Source organism: Leptonychotes weddellii, chromosome 14 (genome assembly GCF_054177405.1).
Source record: "Leptonychotes weddellii isolate Sample4059 chromosome 14, ASM5417740v2, whole genome shotgun sequence".
NCBI classification, from domain to species: domain Eukaryota; kingdom Metazoa; phylum Chordata; class Mammalia; order Carnivora; family Phocidae; genus Leptonychotes; species Leptonychotes weddellii.
The window spans coordinates 68798856-68826755 of record NC_138382.1 but is presented as its reverse complement, the minus strand read 5'-3'; the positions used below and the strand labels follow the sequence as shown (position 1 = coordinate 68826755).

The window sequence follows — 27900 nt, the reverse complement described above, 5'->3', positions numbered from 1 at the left end:
TGGTGGTGTTACTTAGCAACTGGAACCTCTGGCAAGACCTTTCACTTTCCCAGGCCTTGGTTTCTTTAGGTATAAAATGAGGAAATACTCTACCCCTGCAGATAACAGATGTGAATACACTGGTTAACCAGCTGCAGAGGAAGCATTTAACCCAACAACCTGGGAGCCCAAAGACGCAAATATCTGAGTGTCATTCATTTGACAGACAATGAGAACCCACTTGAGGACCATTAGAATTTAGGTTGTCCCCAACACTACACTGCCCTACACTGTCCATCCCCGAAGCAAAACACATTCTAAACTCCCCGCACAGCCAGCCAAGCCTTGGGGGAGGTCAAGGTTCTGGCCACCAAAATACCCTGAAAAAGACCTCAAACTTCTCTGGATGCCAAACACACAAAGGAGCCTTCCAGAGCAAAAATCAGTGAAAATGAAGTCTAGCCATGCTCTGGGAAAGACGGAAAGACCCTCCAAGTAAACCCAGCTCCACAGTGCTCTTCTCTAGGGGCCTTGGACCCAGAGAGAGACCAAGTAGGGAGATGGGGAAGAACAGGGTCAGGTGGTCCCATAAACTGGAAAAAGTGCACCACTACAGGGCAGTTAGCAAGTTCTGCTGAGAACGGGAGAAAGAAGAGCCCAGAGAGCTGTTCAAGAGCATGTTAGGGGGCCCCTCCAACCCTCTGCATCAGCCTCCAAGGATTCTGCTTAGAGGATTCGGATGGGTACGCAGGGTTGAGACGAATGGGCAAGCCATTGGTAAACCCAACAAAGAGAGAGGGTCTGAGCTCTCACTTGATCCTCCCCTGCTTCCCGCATTGGCTGGTTCTTCCTGCCCTTCTCTGACACCACTGCCTCCTCCTCTTCTATCCAACACACCTGTCCTGACCCCAGCGGTTCCATGGCCCCCAAGGGCCTTCATGGGGCCAAGGCCAACCACAGTTTCCATCCTCTCTTTACTGACAGAGGACAGCCCATGCCCTCCCTGAAACCCAGGCCACCAGACCCTTTGGTGTTCCTCCCCCATCCCTGTCACCACCTGAGGTTCTCCCATCTCCTTTCCTGCTACCTCATCCCCTTCCCTTGGGGGGGGGGGGGCGTAGAGTTGCTCAGGCTCGAACTTGGGGGCACTCCCCTTCAGTAGAACACCTTGCTTTGGTGATCTCATCTGCTCCTTTGCTTTCATCCACTCCAGTGTGCTCAAGGGCCCCTCAGCCCTCCCCTCCTCTGAGCTCCAGACTCACACATGACATGCGGGGCTGACATCTTCTCTTGAACTCCTCATAGAACCTCAAGCGCGAAATGTCCAAAGTGAAGACTCAGGAGCCAGGAACCCCCCCTTTCCCTGGCCTTCAGAATCCAATCCATCAGCAAATCCTGCTGTTACTACCTCTAAAGTCTCCCTTCCCTGACCCAGCCTGCAGCCTCACCCCCACCCCTACCAGGGAGCCAGAGGGACGATTTAGAAATGCAAATCGGATTATTTAATGCTGGGGTGAGAAACTCTTCCAGTACTCCCTACACACTGAATAAATCCACACTCCTCCCCAAGTGGAAGAAGTAGGCAGGTGCCTACCCTCTGACCTCATCCACCAAACTCAACCCCCCCACTTGCAGCCTCTGTTTTCCCGCCTTGAGGACTTTGTACTGGCTGCTGCCTGCCTCGGTGGGAGTTCTCCTTCCACTGCCGTAGGGGAAGACCTCGGGGACAGGCCAGCTTCTGGAGCTCAGTTATTCCGCATGGATGGCCCCGTCTGTCACAGGTCCTGCCCCACCCCATTACTCCCCACTGAGACACTTGTTTCCTTCATAGTGTTTGGCTCATTCAGCCAGCAAATATTTATTTAGTGCAAACTATGTGCCAGGCACTATTTTAGGCACTGGGAAACAAGGTGCCGAACATCCCTGACTTACATTTCAGTAGGGCAACTTCACAACCTGGAATTACTTTGTTTTTCCGCTTATTTATGATCATCTGTCTCTCCTGACAGAAGGTAAGCTCTACAAGGGCACGGCCGAGTCTTCTATTTCTGCATCCTAAGGGAGGCTCTGGCAGGGTGTTTGAGCTCAGGAAGTATTTACGAAATGAAGAACAAGACAGCAAAAGAACCAAACCCAGAAAGCCCAAGAAGTCAAGAGGCAAGCCTTCACTATCTCCTAGGGCAGATGCCCTTCACTGCCCTCGGGGTCTCAGGCTTCTGTAACCTCTACCCTTGACCCTTCTGGGGAACAGACCAGATGCACAAGTGGCAGCTTCGGTGAACTGCTGGAAAACAAAGGATGATTACAGGCCTGTGCAGTCAGGGAAGACTTCTTGAAGAGGTAAAATCTGAACAAGGCCAAACCCCACCCCCAGCCCCAAATCTAGGGAGAGGAAGGAAAAGATTTGTGTTTTAGGGCTCTGATGTTCTTTGCTCCAGTAGGAAAAAAGGAAAAAAAACCTTGCTCCAAAAAACCCTTTACTTTTTATTAGTGTCTGGATCAATAAAAGTTTTAGGAGTAAAGCTTCTCTCCTGCAACACTCACTGCCAGAGAGACAGGCTAGGATTATTTAAATGTCTCCAAGAGGCTGTGCTCTGCCCTTTTCCTCACCTGGGCTGGGAGCCCCAGGCTAAGGGAACAACAGCCCGGGGCCCTCACTGGCTCCTCACTGGGCAGCTTGGGGTCAAAGCCCCCTTCTCACAGCCTTGCCAACCCTGCCAGTTCCCTGGGCCTAGATTACCTTCCAGGCACTTTAGTCTTGCCTGCTTTGGCCTCCTTGGTCCTGTGCTTCTGGGCCTCTCTCCACCCTGCCACCCAGACTTGATGCTCCCTCAGAAGAGTACCTGATTCCCAGGAAAGAGGAGCCAGGCTAGCAACCCCAGCCCCATCTTCACTCTTCCCAAGCCCCTGAGGAGGCCTCCCATTCAGTCCCCGTGGGCCAGTAACAGATAAAAGAAAGGGTTGCTGTTGTAGACCTCCTCAGCACACCAAGGGGGCCTTGGACCGAGGAGGGGGAGGAGGGGGAAGTGGGGGGGGGGGATGGGGATGTCTCAGGGCTGGGCCTCCTTGGAGACATAGCCCCACACCCTCCAGCTGGATCCATGCCCACCCACCAGGGAGGGAGTTTCCTGTGCCCCTTTGCTCCCATGGAGCCCCCCACAGACCTTGGCAGTGGAATCGCAGGCATCTCAAATGACCCAGGTCTGGGCACTAGGTGCCTGGGAGGCAGATCTGGTTTGCGAGGATGGCCGTGTCTCCACAGAGTGGGTGCTCTGGCCCGGCCCAGAATCTTGCCAAGGTTGTCACCAAGGAGTCCGAGGCCACAGAGGCCCATTCCTGAGAACGGTGTGCAGCCAAGTGCCTCTCCCAGCCAGATCAGGGGGCCTCTCAGCTCGGCCCGCATCTAAGAGGTGTCTTCCGGCACGCTTCCCCTTCCCGCAAAGCACATGCTGAATCTGTCTTCCAAGTTGAAATTTCAAAAATGACTTAAAAAAACACAGCGGTGACAACATCTAGAGATTTCCGGGTCCTCCAGGGAACAAGTGGAAAATTACAGTCTTCCATACAGGTAACCACACGGCACAACCTCCAAGAAGTCTAGAAAGACTCCTGAAAACCAACAGTTGCTTCCAGCCACAGGCAAGTCTTCCTCCCAGAGCACCTGGGCAGGGTGCAGACCTGGCGCCAAGCTCTGGGTCCAGGAAGCTGGAGGAACCTCAGCCAGAGAGGCCCATTGCAGGCTCCTCCCATAAAGTGCTGATTCCGCCCAGGGTCACATCTTGCCCCAGTCCCGCCTCTGGGCCTTTGCACTTGCTATTCCCTCTGTGCTGCCCTGGCCCGAGGCAAGGCTGGTTTTGCCTCATTCTGGTCTCCTATCAAGTCTTGTATCAAGTGTCCTGGGAGAGGCCGTCCCTGGCCACTCCAGCTAAAGGATTAACTTCCACCCCAACCCCCAAGTTATCCCCCGGCTTCATTTTCCTCATGGCCCTGATCTGAAATCATCTTGTTCGGCCCCCCTCTTCCTCCCACAGTAAGAAAGTCAGGTCTGTGAGGAGAGAGACAACAGTTCACCCTGGTAAGCCCGAAACACCTCGGACCAGTGTCTAGCACGTGCTGAATGAGTATCTTTTGGTACCTTCCTGGCTGGTCTGTGACAGCCCAGCCACAGCTCTGTACGCCGAGCAGGGTGACTTGCAGGGCGCGCCAAAGCGCCCCTGGGCCAGCCGCTCTCTGCGCATTCCTCCGGGCGGCGCCACGCCCCACTCCCCCAGGCCGGAAGCGTCCGGCCCCGCCCCCAGCCGCCGGCCCGGGAGCCCGCCCACTGGGAGCCGCACTTCCCGCCCTTCCCAGGCCCCGCGGTGGGGCCGGTCCGCGCGCCCAGCTGTCCGCAGCTGCAACCGCTTTCCGCTCCCGCCGGGCCGCTGCGCTCCGGCCAGCGCCGGCCAGCCCCAGCCAGCCCCGCCGCCCGGAGGCCACACCCGGGTTCCTCGGATCGGAGCAGCAGCCCGGAGCTTCCCCACTCCCCTGCCACCCCGCACTTCCAAACATTTTTAAAGTGTGAACAGAGGCGGAGGTACAGGCACAGCCGGGGATTTGCTTACCCAAGGCACCCGCGCAGAAGGGCTCAGCGCCGTGGGGAAGCAGGGCTCCCAGCAGCAGTCCTGGCTTCAAGTTCCCTCTCCCACCCGGTTCCTCTGCGGCCAGCAGGACAGGGGTAGGATTAACTGCCACAACGGAGGAGACGCTTGGGTGCGCAAGGTCAACTGCCCAGGTCTGGGAAGACTGTGGGGGCAGACAGACCCAGTCTGACCCATGGGCCCAAGTGCCACCCCAGCCTCTGGCGTAGAGATTCATCTTCAGATCATACTCACTGAAACGCAAATCCCTCTGGGAAGGGCACACCCAATCAACCCAACATTTTTGCCTGGAGTCACCCCTTTTCCGTTCCACTTGAGATGGCTACACATTGAGCCTCTACCGCAGGCAGGGAATACCTCCTCTTACAGCCACCACCCTAAGGGTTAATCAAGCTAAGGCCCAGCACCCACAAGCCTGCACTGGGTTGGCTGCTGCACAGCTTTCTGATACAATGAATAATGGCATGCAATCCCACCATGTAAATATGGACAGAGAAGCGGGCGGGAGAATAGAGCCTTTGCCTGGTGGTCCTGCCTACTCCATGGCTTCTATATCCAGAGACATCACAAGCCCCAGTTCAGTTCATGGTGGTTTCAGCCTGCTCCAGTCCCTCAGCAAACAACAGAGCTCCTATCAAGTGCCAGACTGTCTGGCACCTAATGTGTGCGGGCAGGCAGGACTCTGGCTGAGGCACACTAAAGGCTGGTGAAGAGGTCTGACTGTGGCCCCTGAGCAACCCCCAAACTGGGAAGTCTGTAATTCATTCCATCCCCTGCTGTGTCCTCACTTGGGCTCAACTCCATTTAGGCACGGGTGATCCTGACCACAGGCCAACAAGGCCTGCAGGCACACCCCCTCCATCGCCCCCTACATCTGCATCTGCCCACACCCACAGCCCAGAGGGCTCCTAGTCCAAGATTTCATCTGAGTCTACCCAACGTCTTGGTGAAAATTTCAAAACAAGGGAGAGGTGAGGCTGTAGGCAGAGAGAGAGAGACCTTAGGGCAGAAGCAGCCCCTTTGGCTCCCAGAGCAGCCAAGGCTACGGGAAGGAGGGACAGAGAACATTTCCCAAGCACCTCCACGAGGGTGCAGGCCCCGCACAGACCTCCTACTTGAGCTTAGTCTGGCAACGAACAGGCAAGGCCAATACTGTGACCACTTTACAGATGAAGAAATCAAGTCCAGAGAACCTCAGTCGCTTGCACAAGTTGACCCAGCTTCATCTGAAAGTAGCTATGCCTCACCCCAGACAACCGTCTGCTCCCATCCCGTCCTCTCAGTCTCCCTCTCTAATTCTAACAACCCCTTTCTCCTGGAGGCCTTCCCAGATTTACCCCAAACAGGAAGCCACCCCACTGGTGGGTCCACCGAGTTCTAAGATTTTGTTATGACAAAACAGGCCCCTATGACAGGGACTTCTCAGTATGACAGCTGCCACAGGAGGGGATCAAAAGCTAAAAAGAAACAAGCTTTTTCATAATGTATATAACTGTCAAGTCATTATGTTGTACACCTAAAACCAATATAATATTGTACATCAACTATACTTCAATTAAAAAATAAAATAGGGGCGCCTGAGGGGCTCAGTCGTTAAGGGTCTGCCTTCGGCTCAGGTCATGATCCCAGGGTCCTGGGATCTAGCCCCGCAACAGGCTCCCTGCTCCTCGGGAAGCCTGCTTCTCCCTCACCCACTCCCCCGGCTTGTGGTCCGGCTCTCGCTCTCTCTCTCCCCATCAAATAAATAAAATCTTTAAAATATATATATATATAATAAAATGAAAATAAAAACAGGAAATAGGCCTGTATTTGGGGCCAGAACATGTACATCCCAAGTCAGGCTCCCACACTCACCAGCTGCCAGACCTTGAATACGCTGCCTCCTCCATACCCTTCCAGCCTTAGCTCAGAGGACTGTATAACCTCCTGTAAGCTCCTTTCAGGGTCAACTTGAACAATATGTAAAAGTACAGAGCATAGTGACTTGGCCACAGATAGCTGGGGGAATTCCGGAGGCTGCCAGGATCCAGTCACTCCTGCCTGGTTCCAGCACCTCCGCTGACCCAGGCCTCCTTGATCATTAGGCCCAACCGACCCACTGCACACTCCTTCACATTTACACAAGCAACCAGCCGCAGGTTCTCCTTTTCCACTCTGCCCCAGGCCTGCCCTGCCCTTCCTCCTGGCCACACGTTTGCTCCCACTGATCTACCCCGCCCCACTTCCAATTCTCATTCAACTTTTCAGACCCAACTTAATTGCCCCCACCTCAGGGAAGCCTTTCCCAGTTTCCCAGTGTCCCCAGGCACAGGAAGTACAAAATCACCCCCTCCCTCTTCCTGAATTCCTGGCATGCCTCCTGCCCTCCTCCCCTGGGGATCCTGCTGACCGCCCTTGTCAGGCCCTCCTCAGGATCTAGTCATCTCAGGTTCTTCAGGTCCTTCAGGTCCTGGGACTCAAATAAATGTGTGATGAACAAGTATACCCTGCAGGTCAGTCTTCTCCCAAAAGCTGAGAGCCCAGATGTGACATCACCTTTCAGATCTGAAGATGTCTCACCAACTGGCCCAGGCTCTCTGGAGAACTCTAGAACCGTCCTCCCTCAAACACCTTCCCATTTCCTGATGTGCAAGAGCCAGCCCCAAGATTGTCAAGGAACATCCCCTCAGGAGGGGGGACCTTTCCTGTGCCCAAGGCTCTCTTCTTCCTAGAGGCTGTGCAGAGGTTGGAGGCCCTTTCTGACCTGCCCAAGAGCTGTCTCAGCTAGAGGACAGAGGTGGGCACAGGACTGGAGACAGATGCCCTGTGGGAGAGTCAGCCTCAGGGACTGGCTGTTCATGGACAAGAGCTTCTGAAGAGACAAGCTGCTGTATTTTGCTGAAGGTGAAAATCAAACTTGATACTAGACTGAGGGCCAACTCTGGAGAGCAGTTTCGGTGCACTCCAGCTGTTAATTTATGTGAGCACATCTATGCTTATGTGGTTTTACCATCACCAACAAACCACAAGTGTGTCCGGGCACCTGCTAACGTGCCAGGCCCAGTGCTAGGCACTCTACACACGTTAGCTCCATGAGTCCTCCAGAGAGTCGTAAGCTGTGGGTATCCACAGCTACATTTTACTGAAATGAAGCTGAAGCACAGAGACATTGGAAAAGCTGCCCAAGGTCACACAGCTTGTTAGTGGTGGGAGCTGGGATTCCAGGCCCCTCAACAATCTGGCCCCAGCCTGTCTTTCTGGTCTAAGCTGCCAGTGCTCACCATTCTAGAGCCTCTGTCCTCTCTCCCTATCTGTCCGTCTCTGTGCTCCCTACTCACCTTGTTTTGTGATTGGGGGAGGGGGAGGAGGGTTAAAATACACTGTCAGCCTGCAACCTCCCAACTCCCTCCCTCCTCTTCACCTGCTCAGACATCCCCTCCAGCTCACAGGCCCTCCCACCTCCCATTAGGCCAGCCAGGCTCCCCACTTGGCCACTTCCTCCCCCACCACCAGCCTGTTTGTATCACCCCATCTGCCAGCCACCCCCCCCCACCCCGCCCGCAGCGCCTTGTGGTAATGACTTCAGCTGGCAGAGAATCCTGGAACCTTTTCCCCCCACAGTGATGTTGACACATGTTCACTCAAAAAATGCAATGTTTCCATCAAATCATTGTGTGTATATGGGGGGGGGGGGTAAATTCCCAGCCACGTGATGCCTTCTCAGAAAAATAGTAAATTTATTCTTGAACTTGCAATGAGACCTGGTCAGCATTTCTTTCTTGGTTGTCACGGTGCCAAGTGCTGGGCAACACTCAGCATGGTGTTCCAGGGACTGAATGCTACCAAGGGGCGGGGCGGGGGGGGCGGGGGGCGGGGAGTGGAATGGCTACTTTAGGAGACTGTGGCTGCTAGACCCCTCTCACAGTATGCTGGGGTCAGCTGGTGGTCAGGTCCCCTCATCCCTAAGTCCTGCCCCCAAAGGCTCAAGTTCCATTCACTGTGCTCCCACCAGAGTCTAGCTTCTGTGTCTCTGACTCAGTCACCTGCTGCCCAGTCCGCAAGTCCTGTCCCCACCCCCACAAGAGTGGGGCTCTGCTCTCAGAGCCATCACCATCGCATGTCTACCCCAGGCCCGATGCCCCAGTTCGCAGACACGCCCTCTGATTTCACCAAGTCCCTAAAAGGTCAAGGAATTCAAACCTCCCTGAACTGTCCCCTTACCCACCCCCATACCCCTGGGATCAGCAACAATATCGTGGGAGTGGACTGGAGGGATCCTGCTCCACCTCCGGACCCAACACTGCCAAAAGAAGAGTCCCAATGCCAGGACTGGGACCTGGGTGCCTTCCTGAAGATCAGCGGTGGCTGGCTGGGTCCTAATTCATCGCAGCCCCACCACCGGACACCTGAAGGTACTGCTCAGTGAGGACAGAGCAGCCAAAACAGGCGAACTTGGGAAAGACCCAGCCCCCACAGCAGAGAAGTTGGGAGATGAGGGGAGGCCCATAGACCACACCCTGTCCACACTTCTCCACATAAGGAAGTAACTCTGCAACAAGATGGCACTCACAGCCCCTCTCAGGATTCCCCAGAGCCCTGATCTTAGATGTTCCCGGCTTCAAGAGGGTGGAACAGAAGCATCTGGTTTGATTTCCTCCAAATGTTTTCCAAGAGTCTGTCGCAGGTGTCTGTGCACAAAGCTGCCAGGAGCCTCTTTCTGGATGGGTGTCACAGGAAAGACACTGTCCCATTTTACAGACAAGAAAATAGGCCCACCAGTCCAAGGTCACCCAGCTAGAAAGGGTGTGACATCAGCGTACAAGCAAGTGAACAAGACACGTGATCTCTCCCCTCAGGAAGCTGGCAGTCCAGCGCTGGGCGGGGGGAGGACACATACAGACATCAGTGCCAAACAAAAGCACACCTAGCTACAGGCCCCAGAGAAGCTGAGAGAGTATCCAATGCAGGGCCTGGCCTAACGGGGGACCTGTAATGACCGCAGAAACATTTCCAGTTCGGGTGCAGGGAATCAGGAACGGTTTCACAGAGAAGAGGGTAGCCCAGCCCGTGTGCCTTCTGAGACCTGGGTCCCCTACCACGCTCTGTGCCTTGCACACAGTACAAGGGAATGAGTGTGGATGGGTGGGTTAAATGTCCACATAGCACATCACGTTTCCAATACAAGAGCCTGGCCCCCGGAGGTTCATCAAGTACTCGTGCCTCGTTTACAGATGCGGAGATGGAGTGCCCGGCAGTCAGGCTCTCTGCTCCAAGTCACACACCTAGTAAGGTCCCAGCTACATCTGATTCCAAGGCCTGCCTCTCAAACAAGCACCTGATTTCTCTGGACCTTAGGTTCCTTGTCAGAGGCACATCTACTGCAGATGGGGGTTGGACGTTAAATGCCCCACACCTGCAGCCTGAGTCCAGGAGGTGGTGACCACACACTGCAGACCCTGCTCCCGTAGCCTGCTGGGTGAGTGAGCACAGGGTGTTCCTCTGTTCCCGAGCCAAGCATGCTAAGGAATGGCCACCGACACGAAGTTATAATTGGTGAGCCTGGCGGCACGGAGCCCGGCAACGCGCTCGGTGGGCGATGCTGTTACAGGGGAAATAGCTGAGCACAGCAAATATAGCCGTTGACCCAATTCAGTTCCATTCTGTCTTCGAGAAAATAATTGAGTTTAAATGAATAGGTTTCCCATGTCCCCTCCGGCCTCGGGAGGGTGGAAAGGGAGAAGAGGAGACAGGAACAGTTCCCCAGGCTCACTGTTGGTTATTTTTGAGTCATTAGGCCCATGAAAGGTTTCTTTCTTTCCATGGCGGCCAGTGGGGCTCAGACACATCTGGGGGGCAGTGAGGATGAAGTGTAAGTCCCAGCCTCACCAACACCAGCTTCGTGGCAGGGTCCAGTGGTCCCCTTGGGCCCCAAGCTCATAGTCTACAGAACGGGCACATTACCCCCTTCACCCCCCGCCCCCAACACACACACAGGGCCACTGGGAAGAGCTAAGGCAGGCTAAGCAAACTTGAAGGCTTTCCAGAGAGTAAAGGATGAGATGCCCTATAGGAATACAGGCCCGATGCTGCCACATCTGTCTGTTCGGGAAGAGCCAGAGAAACCCAGATTTTTCAGGCGTGTGTTTTATGGGTGTTGAAGTGTTGGTAACCGATTTTTTAAAAAACATCAAGAAACACCTCTGCACTTTCTCTGATCCAGTGAAACCTGCCTGTGGGCTACATGTGGCCACGAGCCACCTGGGTGCAACCTCCGATTTAATGACAACAAATGCATGGCAATTTATGATGTGCTTGGTGTCCTCCCACCTGTTTACTGCCTTATAATTTTCTTGGGCTGAGAGGCCAAGCCCAGCACTGGTTGAGTGGGAGAGGCAAGAGACACCGTCCCCTTAAGGCGGGACTCAAGACCCCAGGGAAGGACAAGGAGGGGCTCGCCCCGTCCGCGGTGGGGAGGTGGCTGGGTGAGCTGGGACTGATTTCATCCTAGAAATGAGGGGCCCTGGTCACACCTCCTGCACTGCCCTCCATTCCCTGTCAGGGTCTCAGTTTCCTCTGCAGTCAAAAGGGAGTTTCTGTGAGGATCAAACAAGAACTGGAAAGCTTCGAGAGAAAAAGTGAGCAGGTGTGTCAAGTCTCCCCAGAGAGGCAGAGCTGCACACAGAGTGGAAAGCGTGTGAGTTAGCAAGACCTAGGGTCATGTCCCCAGCTACCAGCTCTTGGCTGTGTGTTCCCGGGGAAGTTAACTAACCTCTCTGTACCTCAGCCTCATCCTGTGTACACAGGGGTTAGGAATCTTCGGGACACAGAGCTGTTGTGAAGATGAGATGAGATGATGGTTATCAAATGGCCGGTAAGATGCCCAGCACACAGCAAGGGATCAAACATGAGAGGAGTTATTACTATTATCTTTAGTGAAAAGCATGCCAGAAATTTTGACTGAGTGATTACAATAATGTAGCACAACCACACAAACTTGTTGTTAACAGATGAGGCCACCTATAATTAGCACAATCATTATGTATGCAAATGGAGCGGCTTAGATGCTGGAAAAGGGTGTTCTTTGAAGTGTATTTAAATAACCCCTCTCCTCTGGCTGCCCGCCCTCCCCAAATCTCGTTTACACTATTAATTTCATTAGCAAACATTTTCTTCATAAAGCAAGTCAGAATTCCAAACCAGTATTATATTCAAATCAAGGAGGTTTTAAACCATTTGAACCCCTGCCCACCTGACCCAGGGCTCTCCCTGGAGAGAGAATTGTTTGTGGGGACCCATCCTAGGTCTCCTCAGTCAGCTGTAGGCCTCAGATGTGGGGAAGGGGGGCTGCCAGTTACTGCCGCCCCAGCCTCTTCCCTGCGGAGAGCCCCACTAATGAACACGCGGAGCTGGGAAGAGGAGAGGGGGTGTTGGAGGTGTGTTCTCGGTGTGGGGCAGGTCCCGTGTTTGAGGAGGAGAGGTATTCAGCAGCTTTAATATGACCAGTGAGTGAGTTCCTATGAGCCAGGGCATATGGTACCAGGTATACCATAATACCCATTTACATCCAAAAAAACCAAGTCTCAAAGAAGTTCAAGGAAGGATTTTGTCCCAAGACATATAAATAGTAAGTTATAGACTAGATTCAACTTGGTTCGGTCTACTACCTCTGGAGTCTGCTCTTCTGGCTTTGCGCTTCAAGTGCACTTAGCATAGGATTCTACCTGGAGAGGACAGAGTAAGTTAATCCAAAATTGATCCCAGACCCTTTGAACCCGGAGGGATCATCAGGGACTGACCTGGGTTTTGAGCTGAAGATACTGAGGCTCAGAGAGGCCTTGTAATTTGCCGAGGGTCCCACAGGCAGAAAGCAGAAGAACCTAGGGCCCAGGGCCTCTTGGCCCAGCCTTGCTGCTTTTGCATTCAGATGTTTACACACAAGACAATTCAACAGTCTTCCTCCCCTTAACAGCTGGGTCAGTATCTTAACCATCCCTGTATCCCCTAGGCCCAACATAGACCTAGGCAGACAGAAGATGCTCAGGAAATGTTCGCTGGTTTGCTGAACAGTTTTCTTACCAAAAAAGACAATGCTGAACAGCTGGAACAGTGAAGGCAAGCAAAGGAAGATGGGTGGTGGCTCAGGGACAAGGGCAAGAGCAGACCATCCTCTGTGGGAAAATAACACAGAAGCAGGAGAACTTGGCCACCCTTGGCTTGGAAAAGGCCCCTTTCAGAGCATTTCCTGCTGATGCCTGTTTCAGGGGCAGGAAGCTAGCTGACTTTCAGTATTGGGAGAAATGAAGAGAAGTCTTAAAACCGGTATGTCAGCCCCTCACCTGCCCCCTGCTGGCTCCAACCACCATCAATCCTTTCCTCACTCCTTCCTTGGCCCCAGAAACTGAGGCTGGGAGAGACCTGCCTGAGGCCAGTAGGGGTGGAAACTGGGACCCAGACTTCTTTGCTCCTTCAACCAGGCTCTCTCATCACCCCTCCCCACTTCTGGCCCTGGGAAACCTAAGGGAGCCTTGATAAGGGTGGTGAAGATAACTGCCCTCACCCTTGCCCCTACCCCCATGGCCACCTCTGCCACAGCTAAGGCAAACTGGGCCCCTCCCACATTTATTTTTTTTTAAGATTTTATTTATTTGAGAGAGAGTAGGGGCGGAGGGGAGGGGAGAATCAGAGGGAGAGGGAGAAGCAGACTCCCCGCTGAGCAGGGAGAGAAGGCAGACGCTTAACCAACTGAGCCACCCAGGTGCCCCCCCTTTAAAAACAAATAATCCTCACAAATATCCTGGGAAGCAGGTACAGTTATTGTCCCCATTAACAGACACGGACACTGAAGCTCAGACAGGGCAAGAAACCTGCTCAAGGCCATAGGGCAGGGAAGTGGGGCAGATGAGACTGGATGCCAGGCAGTCTGACCGCCAGAAGGGGTCTGTACTATTAATGGCTCTGCTCCAAGATGTGGCCCAGGGAACCCCCAGATGGGGAGCTGGTGGGGGCATGAGTGTTCTGGCACCATGTCCTGCCAGGGATCCTTCAGACCCTCCCCCTGCCTCCAGCCAAAACTGTAAATAAACTTGGGCTAAAGATGTGCTTTCTGGGCCTGAGGTTCTGGGGCCTTCCAGGTCTGCCCAAGTCCACCCGAAAGATTTTTTGGGGGTCACCCTAAATCCCAACTTCCCACCATCTCCGGGTCCCAGTCCACCAGCATTCCAGGGGTGGGGACTGGAGTTCCAGGCAGTGTGGGGGAGGGACAGGGGAGGAGATCCCCACTCTCTAGGATGAAGGGGAAACAACTGACAGCCTCCCACACCCACCCTCACACAGAGCCAGGGAGCTGCTTCTAAAATCACAGATCTGACCAGGCCCCATCCCCTCTGAAAATCCTTCCAGCTACGGGATCAAGTCCAAACCCTGCCTGCCCTCCCACCATCTTCCACTCTATCCCCTCCCACTGCCCAGCCCAACACACTGCTACGGTGGCCCACAACACCCAGATGCCAGGCCCATCAGCCAGCCCTTCCCTTACCCTCCACAGGGAGGTCCCCACCAGCCTTCATCTTTCCCCTGTGGCCCAAACAACTCTGTGACGCCTTCCCTGAGCCCCAGTGGGGTCCCCACTCCCTTCCCTGTCCCACACAGCCCCTCTAATGCAGGCAGGGTCTGCCTACTCCAACCAGTAGGAGCCCTTGAGGGCGGAGACTGGGTTTGACTGCCCCTGCCCACAACACTGGGGTGTGTGCTGGCTGGCTGGCTGGAGTTTGCTGCACTGGGCTCCCCAGGGTCAATGAGGCCAGATCTGAGGGTGACCACTGGAAGAGGTCCTGCCATAAGCCCCCAACCCAGGTCAGGTTAGGGCCTGCCAACTGGCTCTCCTAACTTGGCTCATCGGGGGAATATGGATGTTGCCAGGCCCAATCTTTTCATGGATGCCTGACAATGGTTGTGTCGAGAATCACAGGAGATGAAGTCATTGCTCCCAGAAATAGGCTGATTGAGAAGACGTGACAACAACGCGAACAGCAAGGCTGGAGACTCTCTCACCATGTGTTTCTCTGCCCTGGGAAGCTGGGCCAGGCGTCCTCTGGGAAACAAATCGTGCCAGGAACCAGAGCCAGCGCAAGGAGCCTCTGGGAGCCATGGTGCCCCGGGGCTGCTTCCTTCAGGGACTACGTTGCAGAGGCTCCCTGTCCTGAGCCTCACTGAAGTGCCCGACCTGCCCCCTGGCCCTCTCAGGCCTCCTCCCACCAGTTTTCCTCACTCCCTCCTGTGCCCCACCCCTCATCTCTTCTCAGGATACAATACCCACAGTTCTCAGCCCCTCACACTCTCGTCCTCTCCTGGAGGGCAGGCCTGCCTAGATTCTGGGGAGGTGGGAGCATCTACTGGCTAAGACAAGACTCTGGGCTACAGACATCTGGTTCAAATCTTGCTTTTGTCATGTTGCAACTGTGGACCATGAGCCACTCCCCCACTCTGAGCTTACCTTCCTCATCTGTAAAAGCACACAGCAATATGCCTACCTCACAGGGTAAGGGTAAATGAAATACATTGATTTGTTCATCCACCAACCTTGTGGCGGGCCCTATTCTAGGGGCTGGAGACACATCAGGGAACAAGACATCAACTGCGAGCTCCCCTGGGGCTTATAGTCTAGTTAGTGAGGGGGAGGTACACAAATATCTGCGTGATACTATCAGGTGAACTCAAGTGCTAGGGTCTAGGCTAGAGGGAGAGGAGGCTGCTTGACACATGGCTGAATGAAGTGAGGGAGCAGGTCACAGATGTCTGGGCAGAGTGGTCAAGGACAAGGGAACAACAGAGGCAGAGATCCTGGGCTGGAGTACTCGAGGTGCAGGGGAGAGGGATGGGTCGGGGAAGTAAACTCGACAAGGCAGGCAGGAGGGAGCCTGGAGTCCAGTTGGAAGGGGTGGGCCATAGAGGGGTGGGGGGCAGCACTGAAGGGGAGCAAAGCCGGAGGTGGAGACCAGCCTAGTGGTGGGCTGCAGGGTCCTGGCACAAAGTGAGCCCTCACTTCACTCTTCTTGTCCCTATTCTTATCACCATCAACACCCCATGACCCCGACACTGGTGCCAAAGCCAAAAAGGCCATCAGGCAGACCTCTGCATCCCATCTTAACAGATGACCCAGTACCCAGTGCCCTGCTCAACAACCCCAGAGCAGTGACAGGCAGGGCCAACACTTGGCCCAGACCGGGCTCTCCAGCCTGAGCAGACGGGTCTTCTCCATGTGACCTGCCCTTCCCCCACCCAGGGCCCAGTCCTCAACCAGCTGTGCACCCCAATCCACACAGGGCCCCCAATCCACACAGCGAGAGGGAAACAGGAAACCCCAACCAAACAACAGCATCAGCGTTTGCACCGCACAGATTTTCCCAGTTCTATCCGGTTTCTCACTTGTTGAGAGGGAGGTACTTCAAGCCCCATCAGATGATGGACCAGAGTTGAGAAAAGCTCTTTCGAATCCTAGGTTATTCCATCTCCTCCAGAAGCTTCCCTGAGCCCAGGCAAACACTCCTCCCGGGGCTCACCTGCCCCCCAGCCCCAAACAGTCCCTTAGGGCCAGGCTCCAGGGTCTCTGCCTGGTGGCCCAGCTGGGCCCAGAGGGAGCTGCCAAGTGACAGCCCCCAGCTAGAGAGTCTCACTGAGGCTGCACACGTCTCTCCCACCCCAGGCTGGGAGCTCCTCCAGAGCAGGCAGGGACTGTAGCTGACTCCTGTCCCTGTCCCCAAGGCTGGGCACAGGGGAGCAAAACCAGAAACGACTCAACCCAAGGGTCCCCTGGGGAGTTCTGTCTGCATGAGAAGCCCTGTGACAGCCATGCAGCCTGAGTTTGGAGCCCCCACCATGGCACCACCTGGAGAGCCGCCCAGGCCCAGAGCTGTGCGGCTGGAGGGCGTGACGGGGCGGGGGGGGGGGGGGGGGGGGTCTGTGTTCTGGGCCAGAACAGCCAGCTTCCCCCACCTCCCCTCTCTACAGGCTAAGGAGGAAGGACTATGCTGGCCTACATGCTCTCAAGCACATAGACACAGACAGTACTTTTTTACCTGCCACGAAAAGTCTGCAGAAAAAGCCGCAGCCAGCAGTAGGTAGTGGTCTTTGCAGGGTGGGGAGGTTCTATGATGACAGTGGCGTAGAAGGAAAAATGTCCCTTTTTGCTTGACACGCCCCTGTATGGCTGGAATTTGGTGCTCTCTGCTTGTATTTTTAATTACCTTTACGCTAAAAGACTTAAAAGTAAAGTAAAACGAGGGGCGCCTGGGTGGCTCAGTCATTAAGCGTCTGCCTTCAGCTCAGGTATGATCCCAGGGTCCTGGGATCGAGCCCCGCATCGGGCTCCCTGCTCGGCGCGGGGCCTGCTTCTCCCTCTCCCATTCCCCCTGCTTGTGTTCCCTCTCTCGCTGTGTCTCTCTCTGTCAAATAAATAAATAAAATCTTTTAAAAAAAAAGTAAAGTAAAGTGAAACAAAGTGGACGAGAGGGCGTCTGGGAAGGAATCTGGAAAGCTCTGGTACCCGTTCCGCCCAGAAGGCCGGGCGCCTCCTTCCGTTTTGTTTCTCCTGCCTGCGCCGCACCCGGGCCAGCTGCTGTGGGCTGCCCCACATGCTGAGGACAGAGCACGAGAGGGAGGAGGCGAGGCTGGGAGAGCGGCCAGGAGTGCCCGGCCTCCTCCGACATAGGCACTTGGGGATCACAGAGTCACCTCACCTCTTCCCTGACTGCCCCTTCCCGCTTTGCTGCCTCGCTGCCCTTCACTCAGAGCCTGGGGCTGGACCCCACCCCGCTTTGGGGGTTGGGTCTGTCTACCCCCTCCGTTCCTGGCCACATCAAGTCCCTGGGCTTCAGTCACCTATGTTTCTCTGGCCCAGGGCCCTGCACACAGCAGGTGCTCAATGAAAGCTTGCTAGACAAATTGCCAGGACAATCTGAAGGATCCTTGCAGCAGGTGATCATTTAGAAAGAAATGAAAATGTGGATTACAGAGGGAGTGGCAGACAGGGTGAAGAAACAAAGAAAAGTTAGGCCTGCAGGCCTGAACAGGAAGACACCCAGACAGGCTTTGGCCAGAGCAGTTCAGACCCTTTGAAGAAGGCAGGACCCCTGCAGAGGTGGGGAGAAGTGAGCCCCCTTCTGAGGGTTTAGAACTTCCTGTGCCTGAAGGAGCTACAGGGCTAGCAGGAGAGCAAATGCACGGGGGGGGGGGTCCTATACACACACGGACCCGCAGACAGATGGACAGTCCCATCAGAGCTGTGTAGTTATACCTTTGCTAAAGATCTGGATACCATGTGTCCCAGGGCTTTCTCTTAAATACCTCTGACCTTTCCTCCCTGAGTTCTTCCCTGACCAAAGATTCTTACTCACTGTGACAATGCTGGGCAGAAACACCTGGCTAGAGGGACAGGGGACATAGGCTGAGCAGGCTCAGGGTAGCCTGGGTCAGGCTGCCACTTCTCCGCTCTTCCAGGGCAGCATTTCACACCAACTAGGGTTAGTCCCTCTCAAGGCATGCACGGCTTCCAGGCTTCCATAATCGGCGTGACTCTACCCCTACCCAGACTGCCACTCCAGTCCCCTTTGCTCGGGTCCCCAGACTGTCCTGAAACACTGGTGCAGATTTACCCAGCCACACCTCTGCCCATATGGCCCCTCCTCCAGAAGGCCTTGCCTACTCCCCCCTCTGCCCACCTGGGTTCTATCCAACACTTAGATACAGGTCTCTAAACTAAAGAGTATGGGCTGTATTTGGTCAACATTCAGGTTTTGTTAAGCCCACATAGCGTTTGACATTTTTAAGTTTTGAATCAATTGGCAACATTTAAAGATGTGAAATTTTAAAATGTCACCCAAAACGCTCTAGATTTCTGGCTTCTCTTATACATCCAAAGACCTGGTGACACACAGTACAGAGGCTGCCCACCCCCCCAGCAGTGCACACTCTCCAGGTTACACAGTGCCCCCCACACCTGTGGCTGCCTCAGCCAGCGGTTCCTGTCGCAGCTGGCAGGACAGGGGCAGGACCCACCCCCACACATCTCTCCAGGGACACACTCAGCACCTGGCACACAGTAGGGACTTGCCTATCGTTTGTGGAATAATGAACAAAGACACAATGTCTCACTGTGCCCGGGATCTCCTGACTGCTCTCCACTTCCCCGCAAGACCCCAAGCATTTCTGGCGTCCCCCCTCCCACAGCTAGGCACACACGCAATGGGGGCACTGGGGTAAGCCATGGGGGCTGTATCCAGATTCCCACGTCAGTAAGTTATGTCTTCTAGAGCCCAGGCAAAACAGAGCAGTGATCCTAGCATGCCCCCGCCTTCCGCACAAGTGGCAGGATTCCAGGCCAGCCCACAGACACTGATCCCCAGGACTTCTGTTAACCTGAAAAGGAGAAATTCGGCAGCAAGAACTGACAAAGCCAAGGCTTCCTCAATGCCCGCCTGCAGGAGGCCTGCCCCCCTTTGAAGCCTGCAGCCAACTCTTCCCTTTTTCTGGGTTTCCAAGGTCAGAGTCACATTGGCAGGAAGGGTTCTCTTTGTTCTCCTGCCTCTGACTTACCCCAAACAGTCACTGTCCCAGACAGCCAGCTCCTCAGCAGTGGCACAGGGGGCCCCTGCTCCTGCTGGGGCGGAGCAATAAGAAGGAGTCAGGTGCTGGCTGTGGCCCCAGGGGCCCTGCTCCTGGGATACGGAGTCTCTGCGGGCCCGGCTTCCCTGCTGGCCTGGGAGCACCATCTCTGGTCCACAGTGCCAGTGCTCAGTGAAGCTGGTGGCAGAAAGAGCTGATAGTCCCCAGGATGCACTCACAGTCCAGGGGGCGGGAACCCGCCCGGGATGGGCTCAGCCTGGCTCTGCCCCTCACTGGCTGATGATGTGACCTCAGGCTACTTGCCTCCTCTGTGCTTCGGTTTCCTCGTTTGGAAAATGGGGAAATGAATACCTGATCCGAGACAACCTACCTAAAAGGACCCAAAGGAGCTTTGTGAATCAGGAAGCGCCACGCCAAAGTCAATTATTCCAGCACCTGGTGGAGCACCGGGCATGCAGCTGGTGCTCAATGTATCGTTAACGGTGTAAGCATTTATCGGGCCCTTGTGCTAGGCCAGAGGCCCAGAATGGAGGCCTGCCCCTCAGTGGGGCCCACAGACAACTACCATACCCTGAGAACTGTCAGGAAGTAAGATCAGAATGCTATGAGACCTACAGGGGGTCATGGGCTCCCCAAGGAGCGGGTGAGGGACGCAGGTCTTCTAAGAGCCCTCCCTCTCAGCTGCCAGGCAGCAGAAGCCAGAGTTGGGGCTGCCCAGCTGTAGGCTGCCTGGTGCTCGACTCATTTCCCAACAGGCCTAGCTCAAAGAGAGCAGCCAGGCCCGCATGGCGGCGACCCCATTCTCTGAAAGTGCCCACTGTGCCGTGTGCACCCGGACACATGTGCCGGGCGACTCACAGTGACACGGCATCTCTGTGGACCAGACCCTGTGCCACACCTTTCAGGTACACTCTCCTAGTGGCTCCCACACCTGGCGGGGGAGTAGCTAAAATACTGGGCTCCGGGGCCCCGCCCCTAGAGAGGTGGTGCTGCCCCATCCCCAGCAGGCAGTGGTCAGCAGAGCCTGGAGGGTCATGGGCCGAGGTTCCCATTCTGGCTGTGCCCCTTACTAGCCCATGAAGCCTAGGTCAAGTCACCAAACCTCTGGGCACTTGGTTTCCCCACCTCTCAGATCACCTGATTCAACCCAACACACGGGACCGCCCAGCTCACCTCTCTGTATCCACATCTCCTTACCTCCCACTCCCTAAGCTCCCAGCCCTTTCTCACCTCCCACAGCAGCCTCACATCCCAAGAGGACAGGAAGATTCTAACCTCTGAGCACTGGGCATTTGTTCATGGGGTCCCCTCTGCCTAACCACCCTTCTCCCCCTCTCCCTCTGATGAGCTGCTCCTCTTTTAAACCTCAACTCCTGTCACTTCTGTGAAGTCCTCCCTGATTCCTTCCAAGAAGGCCCAACTCCTACCAGCCCCCAAGGAGAGAAGTGTGGAGAGAGGAGGCAGGGCCTCCAGCTCCTTGTGTGCCTGGGGATGTTCCTTCCCCACTCTCGGCTTCAGCTTCCCCATCTGTGACAGGATCTCTAACTTCTTCTCATTCTAGAGCCTTAGGAATGAGTTTGGTTACATGCTCTGTTGCAGGGTGAGGAGTGGTGGGGAGGGTCTCCCAGTTCACCCCAAGGTTCTGGGGGATTGTGAAGGAGCTAGACTCTACCTTGTTCTACCCAAAAGGGCAGGACAAGGACAGTTCAAGAGACCCTAGCCAGTACCCTCAGAAGACCCCACTTGCAGAGCAGACCCAATAATAACAAAGCACAGAAAGCAGGCACGGGAAGTGCAGAGCCAAGTGAAATCTGCCTGAGACTGGAGCAAGGGGCCAAGGGCAGGCTCCAAGCAGAAGGAGCCAGGACTAGACAGATGGGCAGGCTCCAAGCAAGAAGAGCAGGGAAAGAGAAGGAAGGAGGCACTCTAGAGAGGGCAGCAGCCTGAGACAGGGAAACCCGCTGCAGGGCAGGGCTCAGGCGTCTCAAGTGTTGCTGTGCATATCTCAAGGTGCTCTGCTAAGCATTTAGCCACAGCTCTCATTTATTCCTCTTGATATCCCTGTGAGATAGGAATTGCCCTTATCCCCATTTTACAGAGTTAAGCAAGTCCCCTGAAGTGAGAGTTGATGAGAGGCCAGCTGAGATTTGAACCCAGGCATCCACTTGCAGAGTGAGTCTGAGTAACACGAATAAACAGGGACGACCGAGGCAGAGAGGCTCAGGGGAGCGGGGGTGCCACGAGAACGACAGTCTGGGGACTCTCGAGAGACTTGTTAAGACCTGGAAGTCAGGCTTTGTTTCCTTGCAGCCGGGTCTTAAATGGCACCCAACCGAGGCCGATGTTGTTGCTGAAATCTCTCCAGGGTGACCCCACCCATGCTCGGGAGAGTCCAAGGACCCCAGCCCCGCACTTCCCTTGCACCATCTGCCTAACGGCTGCAGGAGAGCGCGGGGCTGCTAATGAGTGCAGGAGCGCGAGGAGCAGGGGAGGAGCAGGGGAGGGCTCGAGGCGCAGGGGAGGGTACGGGCGAGGACAGCCAGTCAGGAGCCTGGGCTGTCAGCGGCCACACGACAGGCTGGCGCGGAGCTGTTGCCAGGGCAGCCCGGAGATTCTGCCTTCGCAGGCAGAGTGATTTAGAGCCCGTAGGTCTCTTCTGGGCCACCAGCTTGGCCGGCCAGGGGCTCCCCATCGAGTGCCTGGCCTTCCGAAACCTCAACACAGAATGTCAGGGGCCCTGCCGTAGGGGGGCTACCAGCATGAAAGGCCATCAAGACAGAGAGAATGGGCAGACATCCCATGGTGGAAACAAGTCCCTTGTCACAACACAACCCAAACAGAGACGCTGGCTGGGGGCTTGAGGGTCTGGAGCCAGCAATTCCAACAACCCAAGTTCCTCTTGCAAGACGCCCAGCACGACAAGTGGTGGCGCCTGCCCGTCGTCTGAGGGCCTGGACCAGCAGCACAGGCAGCCCACGGGACTGGCAGCAGGCAGGACCAGGAAAGGCAGTGGAGGAGGGGGCGCTGAGAGGGGACGGCCACAAGGAAGGCAGGATCCTGACTGCAGTCCACCCCACCCCACCCCGCCCCGGGCCTCCCTCTGGGGCCAGTAATATAGCTGCCATCCAGCAGGATCAGACACAGCAGCCAGAACAGCTCCGGGGAGGGAGCGGCGACCATGCCTGGAAAGGCAATGTGATGTTCACTTACGAATGTGCACACGTCCTGCGAAGTAGAACGGGGTCCATACGGAAACATACTAAGGCAAACGGCTGACAGTGGGATAAAAATGTGTGTGAAACAGGTGAATCTACCCAAAGGCAGGTTTGCAGACCCCTCATCAGGACCCCAGCGTACTAGGGGTGGCCACAGGAAGCGTGTTAACTAGTTTTCTGTGCACCTGCACCAGAAAGGGTGCCGTGTTTCCTCTTGTTTAGAAATGTGTTTCCACCAGTGTAATGAGTGGCTTTGAGTGACTGGATAAAAAGAGCATCAGGCATCACCATCCTGTCTGTACCTGCCCTAAAATTCAGGCGAGCTTAGCAAGCCAACCCTTCGCATGTGGTCCCTTGGGGTCCAGAATTCTTTTGATCCTGAATCCCACCACTCGATGGAAAACCCTGGCCCGAGCCGATAAGGAGGTCCCTGCCATGGTGCCGGCACGAGAACACGCTGGGCCATGAGAACACTGTGGCACCACCTGGGAGTGAATCTGTGGCGCAAGGTGCTTCTCCAGGGCAGAAGGACAAAGTTGGCGGCTGCCAGGCTTACTAGACGCTATGGGGCTGTCTTTCTGAGAGTGTGCTAAAATGTGTGTGCACAGGGCAAGGCGCTGTATGAGACTTGCCTTCACTGAAACTCTCTTCCCGGTAGTAGCAGGGGGCAAAGAAGATAGAGTCCCACCACCACTAACGATTACAGGCTACAGAGATTTACGGAAGGAACCCAACAACAGCTACGCGGCCACCTTGACTTAGGAGGGAGAGAAGCAGGGATGACCGATCGGAAATGTGTGGTGACAAATCACCAGGCTTACTGTTGAGCAGCCCGGGTTCCCCAGGTTGGTCAAAGAACCAAACTCAGGGGACAGTCCATTGTCCACCTGCAAACAACAGAGCACCATGAAAACACAAGCCCGAGAACAGAGTGCCCAAGCTGGGGCAGAATTTGAGGGATATAAGACTCTGGAATCCATCCATCGCCCGGTGGAAGAAAAAGTGTGTGGAACAAGACTTGATCGGGCTACTTATGCTTCGCATCTGCCTGGGCTCAGTTTGCCACCATGGAAGATCAGGGACTGACTATGAGGAGACTCCAGATTTGGTACCCAGAGTCAGAGGTGTTGCAGGGACCCTGAAATACCACCATGAGTAGGTCTGGCCTGCTTGGTTTTCTGAGAGAGGGACTGGCTCCCTGAGAAGAAGGAACAAGACCAGAAGGCAGACCTCAGGGCACCAACTCCAGGGGGTTACTGATAACTCCCTCTGGCAGCACACTAGGAGCTGGGACAGGACTAGATCCCCTCTGTACCCTCAGGGCCAGCCACAGACCTGCCCGGAACCCCATAGGAGATGGCCTGCTGTATATCTGAAGAACTAAGCAGAATTCCTTTGGAAGTGGAATCTGAGCAGGACAAAGGGCCCTCAGCTGGGGCTCTTCAACCAGACCAAATAAACACTCAGCCTCTGCCAGGGGGGCTGTGGTTTATATTTGGAGAGGGGTAGGAAGAGTCAATCCAATCTGAGCTTGGGCTGAAAGTGGGCTTTCAGCCAAGAGCAGTAGCAAAGCACCATAGGCCGAGTTCCTGTCTCCTCTGGGGCTCAGCTCGCCACATTGCTTTGTCCTACCAGTGTCCCTGGGGGCAGTGAGGCTTGGCTCCCCAAGCTGGAGCAGTCAGTGGTACAAGGTTACTCTGCAGTCTGATAACCTGCCACCTCCACCACCAACATCCTTCAGAGGCCTGGGACTCTTCCAGAGAGGGGAGAATCCACAGCTACTCGCTGGAGATCTCAATACTTCAGTGGGTCTCTGAATCATGCCAGAGCTTGTCAAGAATACAGCCTGGAGCCAACTCTAGACCTGTGATTCTGACCCTCTCAGGTAGGGCTCTGGAATCTTACCAGACTCCTTGGTACCATGATGCTCTGCTGTCTCCAGGGACCAAGAAAAGGTGGGATGACCTCTGATGGCCCCATCCCAGTGCTCAAAATGAATACTTGGTTACTCCCCCATCTGCAGCTGCCACTTCCTAAAACCCTAGGAAGTCCATAGGTCCCCAAACACCTTGAACTGACCACACCTCCATCCCACTTCTACAGGCAGCCCATAGGCCCCACCAGATGACAGGCCAGCAGGGATTAATGGCAGGGAATAAACCAACCCACTTCATGGGGAGAGAAGTGCGTTAGAGAATTTTTTCAAAAAGGAGTCATTAGTTGACTTGGCATTTTGATCAACAGAAAATTACCCAAGTCATGTTGCCATTAGGAGGAAGCAAAGCCCCCCAAAGGCAGAGGTCTGGCTTCGGGGCTGATGGGGCTCCCTCTCTCTGGAATCTGGGATCTCCCCAGCTCAGGAACTTCTTAGGCCCCCAGTCCTACAGGAGTGCGGTCCTGGAGCTGGCTGTGGAGACTCCTGCAAGGGCAGCAGGTGCCAAGAGCAGCTCCCAGGCCAGGCACACAATTAGTTACAGAGGCCTGGGTTCAAATCTCTGCCACGGAAGGCTACATGATCTCTGGCGAGTGTCTTAAGCATCTTCAGTCTTAGTTTTCTCACTTGTAAAGTGAGCAAGTATCCACTTCCTAGGACTGCTGTGAGGGTTAAGGCCACACAAGCCCTCTTTTAGCTCCTTGCTCCCAGACCCACTGGGTCTGCACAAGTTCTTCCCTCTGCCCAGAAGGCTCTTCCCTAAGAGCTCAGCCCACTCCTCCCTTCCTTGGGGAGGCTGTCCCCACCACCCCAGCCAGATCAAACCCACTAGTTCTAGGCTCTCCCGGCCCTCAGGGCACATACCTCAACCGAAATGACACCTTTACCTGTGGGACAGTTTCGCTGCAGCCTGTCTCCTCCACCCTGGGAGGGGCCGGGGCTGGCTGTGCTTACCCCTGCATCCCCGGAGCACCGCCTAGAATGTAGGGTAACTGAACAGTATCCCCCCGCCTTGGGGCCAGGCCATCGGAGCTCCCTGTCCCACCAAAGACTCCAGATTTGATCCCCCAGTAACTCCGATTCCAACCCCTGTGATACTCAAATCGGTGCCCTGCCCTAAAAGGACCCCCTCGGACCATCCACTACCTCTGGAGACTCACAATGCTACTAGCTGCTTCCTGAGGCTCAGCCTCGCACGGCTCTCCAGATTTCTCATAGTAACACCTTCTCAGAGTTTCGGAAGCAAACCAAAGTTATTTGCCAACTATTTTCTCCCATTAATCTCACAATGCACTTGCTATTCTCCCTCCATAATGACTCATTTAGCAGCAACAGAACAATTAGGCAGACCACAGAATATTGATTTTCTAAGTGGGAGAAATGTCCACACAAACATCTTTTCATGTCTGTCTTGGGCTGTCTCCTCCTACGTGATGGGGTGGGACCCTGGGAAAGCTTGGCCGCATCCGCTGGCAGGGCATTGGTGTCTCACACAGAAGCGCAAAAGCATGGCGTGTGCAGGGGCGCCTGGGTGGCTCAGTCAGTTAAGCGTCCGACTCTTGATTTCAGCTCAAGTCATGATCTCGGGGTCATGGGATCGAGTCCCCTATCAGGCTCCACACTCAGCAGGGAGTCTGCTCTCTCTCTCTTTCACCCCCTCTCCCTCTGCCCCTCCCCCCACCCGTGCTCACTCGAGCTCTAATAAATCTAAAAAAAAAAAGCATGGTGTATGCAAATATGAGAGTGTGTGCGTGCACAAGAGAGATCATAAAATTATCATGTGAAAACCATGATGATCCCATATGACCTAAGAACATTAGGAGGCAGGCACCATTATCACACCCATTTTAAAGATGAGGAGATCAAGGTTCAGAGATTCGGTGACTTGGCCCAGATCACACAGGAAGTTAGGAAGCCTGATCCACACCTAGGTCCGTGTGTCAGCAGAGCAAAATTCAGTTCATCAGGGTGTCCTTGCAGTGGCTTGCTCTCCAAGAGAACAAGGTGGCCATGCCACTTGGGGGCAATGCAGTCCCTCTCAGGGTGTGACCCAAGGAGACTCCTGAGACATAAAACAGTTGGCCTAGGTCTGGAGTCACACCTCAGCCTCAGTGCAGGCCCTAAGCCTAGCTGCTGTAAACAGGTTCACCCCAGGCTGCCCCCGGCCATCCACCAGGCCTGGGCAATAGCTCTCAGAAACACCTAGAGCAAAAGATGGTAGCTGGACCCACCTGCCCTCCGCCGTCCCCTGACCATCACCACCCCCCTGAGACAAGTGCCTACCTAGCTCCTGGGGCACTTCTAACATCCCCACCCTATAAAAAAGAGAAGGCAGAAGAAAAGAAAGTCAGGAATGGCTTGGTGAGTGGGACACCTAGTAGTTTTATGTCCATATCTGCATATGGCTCCAAAAGCGGGCCCCGCAGCTAGGATACTATTAAACAGGGTTTTAGCTTACCTCCTACTTCCCACTCCCGGAAACTTAGAACCAAGCGGGGATGGGGGCTGTGTGGGAGGAACAGGTCCCTAATGTCCCAAGGACCAATGCCAGCCAACATACTGACCTTCATTTGGAACAAACGGTTTCTTTGTGGCCAAGGGAAAAAAAACTAAAGGTCCAGCTAGCAGACATGGGTTTAAATGCCAATTCTACCACCATCTCTGGGCCTTGGGGTGAGATAATTATCCACTGAGTCTCAGTTTCCTTAACTGTAAAATGGGATAATCCCTGCCACCTCCCTAGCTGGTATGAGGGCCAAATGGTAATGATGAAATGCCACATACATGTTGGCTAGGGAAGCTCAACAAAGGGGAAGGTTTCCAAGAGTTGGCACTGCCCAGCGGTGGCATGGACATCTCCCCATGACTGGAGATGAGCAAGCAGGCCCTGGAATAGTCCACGTGGATGGATGGGAAGCAGAGCGGCCTATACACCCTCTAGGACACCCAGATGCACATTAGCACATTCAAGGCTCCCAGGACTCAAGCATTGAAGAAACTTACTCGCTTTGGTTCACTGGATGTTTCCCTGACCTGTTTGAACTATGGAATCCCCTCATCTCTTAATGGTCAAGCACTCATTAACATCTACAAGAATGTGGTGTTCTGTGGAAACCAGTTTGAGAAACACTCCTACAGAAGCTTTAGACGATGAGAGGAGGCAGGGAAGAGACCAAGGCCTTTCAAGGACACCACAGGCTTGGAGAGACTATAGGAACTTCCCTAATGTCAACAGGTCAGGAGCAGACCCAGCCCTCAACCTCCCTTTCTAGCATGGCAGGGAGGCAAGACCACATCTACAAAGGAAAAATTCACTTCCATAAAACAACATAAAAAAGGGACTTAGAAACCTCAGATACAAGTCACTCTCAAGCCACTCCTGACCTCAAGAAACCCAGAAACTTGGAGGGACTGGAAAAAAAAAGAAAGGCCTCAAGCAGAAATGCCCCTTTGTCCCCTGCTCCTGCCTGCAAACTCACCACCACTGCCCTTACCCTCTGAGTCAACAGTGGTTCCTCCAGGCTACCAGAAAAGGGAG

General features: G+C 54.7%; 1 protein-coding gene across 8 annotated transcripts in view; it reads right to left on the bottom strand.

Moving 5' to 3' along the window:
- Positions 1-27900, bottom strand: part of DAB2IP (DAB2 interacting protein) — a 161069-nt gene that overhangs the window by 42978 nt on the left and 90191 nt on the right. The window contains exon 1 of one of the 8 annotated variants that reach the window (XM_081803494.1): positions 3144-3884. The exons of the other annotated variants lie outside the window; for them this stretch is intronic. Within the exon in view, the coding sequence (XP_081659620.1) occupies positions 3144-3382 (239 nt within the window). The 5' untranslated portion in view covers positions 3383-3884. Of the gene's footprint in view, positions 1-3143; positions 3885-27900 lie in introns of those variants that run through there. 8 annotated transcript variants of the gene reach the window in all.